The sequence below is a fragment of the Pelophylax lessonae genome, assembly GCF_965119305.1.
Source record: "Pelophylax lessonae genome assembly, chromosome: 11".
NCBI lineage: Eukaryota > Metazoa > Chordata > Amphibia > Anura > Ranidae > Pelophylax > Pelophylax lessonae.
Window position 1 is genome coordinate 204,967,937 of NC_138778.1, and position 7,001 is coordinate 204,974,937.

The 7,001-nt window shown below is 46.3% G+C and overlaps 1 protein-coding gene across 1 annotated transcript in view; it reads right to left on the minus strand.

The window, feature by feature from the left end:
- Window positions 1–6,359, minus strand: part of PTK6 (protein tyrosine kinase 6) — a 32,573-nt gene extending 26,214 nt beyond the window's left edge. Inside the window, exon 1 of the mRNA XM_082272749.1 lies at window positions 5,945–6,359. Within this exon, the coding sequence (XP_082128875.1) occupies window positions 5,945–6,180 (236 nt within the window). The 5' untranslated portion in view covers window positions 6,181–6,359. The remainder of the gene's footprint in view (window positions 1–5,944) is intronic.
- Between the last annotated feature and the right edge of the window lie 642 nt (window positions 6,360–7,001).

Consider the following 7,001-nt stretch of genomic DNA (forward strand, 5'->3'; position numbering starts at 1 on the left):
GCGATTTTTATTTTTTGCGCTATAAACAAAAAAATGAGCGACAATTTTGAAAACAAAACAATATTTTTCACATTCTACTATATGAATTCCCAAAAAAAAACAAAACTTAGAAAACAAAATTTTTTAACATTTTAGGCCAATTTGTTTTCTGCTACATATTTTTGGTTAAAAAAAAAAAAAAATCACTATAAGCGTGTTTTGATTGGTTTGCGCAAAATTTGTCACCTCTACTAACTACGGGAAAGATTTATGTCATTTTTATTTTTTTTTTTTTTACAAGTAAAAAGATTTTTTTGCAGGACTGCAACATTGCGGCGGACAGATCGGACCCTTGACTGACATTTTTTACACTTTTGGGGGTACCAGTGACATTACTACAGTAATCAGTGCTAAAAATATGCACTGTTACTGTAATATTGACACTGGCAGGGAAGGGGTAAACCCTGTGGGTGATCAAGGGGTTAAATGTGAGCCTAGGGGAGTTATTCTAACTGTGGGGGGGGGGGGGGGGGCGTGGCTTCTAAAATGACCATAGAGACATGTGTTCCTATATAGAAGGATCACAGGAGCTCTATGATCATTCCAGGGAGAACGGTCAGCTGTGTTTACAACAGCTGACCGTCCTTCTCTCTCAGTGGGGAGTGATAGCAGGTGTCAGGTGGCAATCAGAGCCGCCTGACACACACATTGGCTTCCCCTCTGCCGAGCGCACGACCGACGTACCCCTACGTCGGTTTGCGCAGGAGAGCCACCCTGCCGCAGTAAAAAGGAGGCGGGTGGTCGGGAAGTGGTTAATGCAACTAAAGCTGGCCATACACTATACAATCTGATTATACAATCACCTTTAGATTGATCAGATCTGTGTAATATGAGAGCCCAGCTGAACAATCCCTGACAATTTTCTTACAATCAGGGAGGCCATTATACTGCACAACAGGCAGTAGATCTCATGAAGATTGAACAATGACATTGTAATGTGGATGACCGGCTCTTTAGATTGCGCTGGGTGTAGATTGTTCTGGGTGTGTCCAGTATTAGAGGGAGGGGGGGTGCACCCCCATGGCTGGCAAACTCTTAAACTCAGACTTTGCCCTCTTCTCCTGCAGGGGAATTTAAGATGATTGAGTAATGTAAGACAGGAGGACAAAGTCTCCTCTGCTGTGCAAACACCTCCCCGATAATTGCAGCCTCTGAGCCTGGTGTACAGTACAGGCCTGTGTGTATGAAGAGCTTATTGTAAGCCTATACTCTGCCTTTATAAAGGGGTAAGCTGAAATATGAGACTGTCAGAGCTGCGAGGAAAGTACAGGTCCTCTTTAAGCTATTCGTCCACATTATATCTGCTGTGACACAGCGGATGTTGATTTAAAGAAGGATAACCAATAATCACATATCGTACAGTGACACCTCTGTAATCTGTGTTTTAGGGTCACGCACTGTACATCCATGGACTTTCCTACTCTTCTCACCGGGTAAACATTTGCTCGGAGGCCCCCTTTACTATGTAATCACCCACAGAAGAAAGAGGTTCGGGAGTTTTCGTTTTGTCTTTTGTCCTCCGCTCTCAGGCTTAAAAAGATTGCGGATATCCAATTTAAAGGACCAACCCACCCAACGTGATCTTTCAGTTCTAGATGGAATTCGGTGTCCCGCAGGGCCGCTGATGAGGCAGTACAGCCGGCCCTCCTGTACTGGGCCCCGGCCCCATCAGCTCAAAAGGGGGGAGGGGGGGCACCTGCTGAGCAGGAGGGCCGGCTGTACTGTCTTATTACAGACACCGATCCTCTTCTGCCTCACCCTTGCAGTGCTGCCAGCTTCTCCTCCTCTTTCTCCCTCCGGCTGCACTGCAGGGGGGTTGGTCCTAGCACATGCACCCCTTCCATCTGCTGTCCAGGCCTCCGATTGCCCCTTTCCCCTGCAGCGCTGCCAGCTTCTCCTCTCCCTCCCTCTGGCTGCACTGCAGGAGGGTTGGTCCTAGCACATGCACCCCTTCCATCTGCTGTCCAGGCCTCCGATTGCCCCTTTCCCCTGCAGCGCTGCCAGCTTCTCCTCTCCCTCCGGCTGCACTGCAGGGGGGTTGGTCCTAGCACATGCACCGCTTCCATCTGCTGTCCAGGCCCCAGATTGCCCCTTTCCCCTGCAGTGCTGCCAGCTTCTCCTCCTCTTTCTCCATATGACTGCACTGCAGGGGGGTTGATCCTAGCACATGCACCCCTTCCATCTGCTGTCCAGGCCTCTGATTGCCCCTTTCCCCTGCAGCGCTGCCAACTTCTCCTCCTCTTTCTCCCTCCGGCTGCACTGCAGGGGGGTTGGTCCTAGCACATGCACCGCTTCCATCTGCTGTCCAGGCCCCCGTTTGCCCCTTTCCCCCTGCAGCGCTGACAGTTTCCCTCCTCTCTTTTGCTCCCAGCAGCTGCTGCAGGCACACAGGGGATGTTTCAGGATGGAAAGTGGGGAAGGGACCGGTAAATATATAATTCATTGGCTCCTTCCCTTCCTGAATGAACACAGTGAGCGATCGGTACCAATCACTCTTGTGTCCATTCATCACTGAGGCACTGTGTTTACTATGCTTCAGTTTGTGAATGAGCAGAAAGCCTCAGAGAGCATTCTATTCATTCATCTGTGGAGTTGAGGTTGCAGAGAAAGGGACTGATAAATCTATGTCCTCAGTCACATTTGGCTCGGGGGGGTCCTGTCAGGTAGGCTGTATGGGACCCCGTGATTTCTAGCAGCAGCCCTGGTGTCCCCATCCCATAATTCCTTCCTGAATTTGACAGGTACCTGCTTCCACTTCCGGGTAAGAATACTGATTGGCGATCTTTGCCATTTTTCGACCCCCCTCCTCCTCCTCCTCCCCCCCCCACCTTCCGGGGGGGGGGGTACACATTGGTCCCAGAAGAAGACAGGACCATTCAGAAAGCTAAGCGTGCCTTGTGCATGCGCAGTAGGGAACCGGCTGTGAAGCCTAAAGTGGCGCCGACACCCGAAGCCAACTGAGGAATCTACAGATAAGTGTCCAAATATTAAAAGTTAGCAGCCACAGTATTTGTAACTGCTGATTTTTAATTTTTTACAGACTGGCGCTTCGCTTTAATAATAACAATAATAATACTACTATTTATTATTTATTATTATTATTATATTAGAAACTATTTTATTGTCATAGTGTATTTTTATTATATCTAATATTAATAATAATAAATAGTACCATTATTATTGTTATTATTATCATCAATATTATTTCCTCTATTATGTTGTTCTTATATATAATAGTAATAATAATCAAAATCTTTTTATTATTGTTATAATTATTAATACTAATATTAATAACATACTGTATATTATTTTTAAAGGATATATTATATATTCCATTATTATTAATATTATTGTATGTCTACTACTAGTACTACTAATATTAACACATCTTTATTATTAATATTATTGTTATTATTTGCAGTAAGAATACAATTATTAATAATATCTAAACCTCTCTCTGTAATCGGAAACATTCTTTGGTGTCTCCACCTACAGGTGCACATATTTCATTGCAAACGACCTTTCTTTTTTTCTCAGTATAATTAGTGCCTCCGTGTTTTCTTGTATGTAGTTGGGAACTTTCTCGGTGACGTCCTCTGACTCATTTGTCACCTTTGTATATCGCTGTCAGTACAGTTCTCCTGCTCCGCCCTGCAGTGTACCTGTATGATCACTTCTCAGCGAGTCACAAAAATTGTTCTCCAGGCTTTGTTCACCACATTTCCTGCTACGCCTTCTTACCAGAACTGATGGAAACTTTGCACACCCACAATTTTAAGGATCACTCCACCAAAATGTGATATATTATTTGTAGGTGGAGACTGTTTGCTGAATCAGCGTCTACTTCTCCTATGCTTTGGATGTAACAGTGAGATCTCCCTGACATCATTCCTGAGCCCATTACATTCTCTAGAATATAAATAGGTACAGCAGGTGTACAAACCTGGCAACTCAGCACAGGGATGGTGGGAACGTTCATAATTGGTACAGCAGGTGTACAGACCTGGGAACTCTGCACAGGGATGGTGGGAACCCCTCATAATGGGCACAGCAGGTGTACAGACCTGGGAACTCAGCACAGTGATGGTGGGAACCCCTCATAATGGGCACAGCAGGTGTACAGACCTGGGAACTCAGCACAGTGATGGTGGGAACCCCTCATAATGGGCACAGCAGGTGTACAGACCCGGGGACTCAGCACAGTGATGGTGGGAACCCCTCATAATGGGCACAGCAGGTGTACAGATCCAGGAACTCAGCACAGGGATGGTGGGAACCCCTCATAATGGGCACAGCAGGTGTACAGATCCCGGAACCCAACACAGGGATGGTGGGAACCCCTCATAATGGGCACAGCAGGTGTACAGATCCGGGAACTCAGCACAGGTATCTCACCAATAGAGTCGCCAAGACAGAGAAGAGTGTGTTAGGGGGTTTAACTCTCAAGCATCCACCTCATAAAAGGGAGTCTGAAATACTACTAGATTCTTAGTTTCTCTTCTACAGTGACTGCGGCAATGGGAATGAGACTGCAAAGCAATGTGGTGGGGAGTTAAGAACATCGGGAAGGGGATGTTTTCTGCTGTTTTAAAAAATCTCATTCATTTTAGTATGATAAATTCTATAAAGTCTTGTATGATAAATTCAATAAAGAGAACCTGTCCCCAGGAAGCTGTCATAGTGTCCTGACTAATTGTGCAATGCAAACGTGTTGAACCCTAATTGGTGGTGCACAGAGCCCCCAACTCCGATACAGCACCACAAAAAAACAAATTGGTAGATTTCCACTGCTGATTACTCAGCAACAACAGCACGCAAGTGTATAAAGGAAAATTGATTGCTACGTTGTTTCAGTCTGCTTTGCACTTTAGCAATCTGGCTTCACCTCTGACAGGTTCACTTTAATCAATGACAAAGCAAAACACTTATGCCCTGTAAACACTATCAGATTATCTGAAGACTTTTGTCTTCAGATTTACCTTTTCTATGTAGTGCAAGGGCCTGCCGGATTGCATACAAATTGAAAGTGTTTAGGTTTGACCTCATATTATATGGTTTTGGTAAGTCTGCAGACAAAAGTCTTCAGATAATCTGATAGTGTGTACAGGGCATTAGGGCTCTTTCACACAGGCAGACCGTTGAGATTCGCCTGTACGTTTTTTTTAGCGGATCTGAATGGTCCCCCCATGCATCCCTATGGGGCATCGGATGTCAACGGAGACATGTCCGCTGACATCCGATCCGTCAAATCTGGACGGATGGAAACCCTATTTTCCATCCGTCCAGCGGATCAGATAGGAACAGACCGACAGTCCGTTCCTATCCGATTCCCCCCATAGAGATGCATGGGGACCTGACAGCTGTGTCTCCGCACACAGCATGGAGACACAGCTGTCATCCTCCTGCTCAGCGGGGGATCGGCGGATCGATCCCCCGCTGAGATAAACGGAGTCCGTCCGACGGACAGACAGTGTGAAAGGGGCTTTAAACACAAATAAAAAGCTGCCCTTAGCAGTGACCCTACTTTTTCACCTGAAGCTTCTCACACAGGCATTTAGCTTTATGGCAGAGAGAGTAATGAGGAGGAGTGCCGTGCTGACCTGAAAATGTTTGTTGCCTGGCTGTCTCTGGCTTCAAGCATGCCACCTGAAAAGTCAGGAGAGAGAACTGGGTACTTGCGTGAAGCTGCTGGATCACCATGACAGCCGGGTAAAGGAGAGGTCAGCAGGGGCTACAGGGAACATGAAAACATTTGCTTTTATACTGCAGATTGCTCAGCAATCACAGCTAATCCGAAAAAATTAAACACAGCTTCAGACCATGCTACAATGCTGCGACCTCCACCACCACCTATCTTTCCACCTCCTTCAATTCCTTTATTTTTAATCCCAATGCTGGCACTTACTCCTGCTCCTCCACCGTCCCTTCCTCCGCTAGGTAATTGGAAGGCACAAATCCCTGTTCGCCGGTTTTGCCACCGATGGCGTTGATCCTGTCCACCAGCCACCAGTCCCCTGTCTTGTCCACGGCTTGGAAGCGGTCGCCGGCCTTGAAGCTGAGTTCGTCCTTCCCGCTGCCATCGAAGTCCCACAAGCTGACATACCTGTGTACCGCCATTGTCATGATCACATAACCGTCCATAACAGAGGATCGGGTCACAATGAGAGTCCTGGCAGCTGCATAGCCAGGAAATTCAGAAGGGAATTTCCAGTGGTGGAATCACTCCTGGAAGAAGTAGGGTGTGGAGGACTTAAAGCCAGGAGAATATGTAAATCTTACCGGCTCGGTCAGTCTTAAGTTATTAACTGGGTCACCACCGACTGAATATTACTTCCTCATTGTCATCGTTACACCTCTCCGCAGAGATCAGAGGAGGAGGGAGGGGAACAAGAATGTCACTGGCTCACCTCACTTTCTTCAGGACAAACTGGATTCAATCTGCGTCTTCTGTATTAAAGTGTATCTAATTTGATAAAGTGTATCAAATTTTTCAGGAAATTTGAAGTTATGGTGAATGGGGATCTGCAATCTACTAAATAACAAATTCCTGGGGGTTGGTTTGTTTACAAACAGAAGCTGGATGAGGATTTATCATTCCTTAAATTCGGTGTATTGAATTAAAATTCATGGAGGTCCGATCAATATAATTTTTTTCCAGCAGAGGTCCAAATCGCATATTTGTGCAATGTCTCCTTCCCATCACAGCCCCCTAATTTTATATCAGAATCCTGTTCTCACATCTGTGTCCTCCAGTCCCTTGCACATCACTTCACATCCATTTCCCCTTCACATTAGAGTCTACTGCCCCCTTTACATCAACAGCACTTCTTCCCCCTTCACATAACTCCCTCCCACCCCCCACAGCACCGCCCCCCTCTTTACATAATCCCCCACAGCACTTGCCCCCTTTACATCAGATCTCCCCACCCACAGCACTGGCCCACTTAAAATCCCCCCCAACC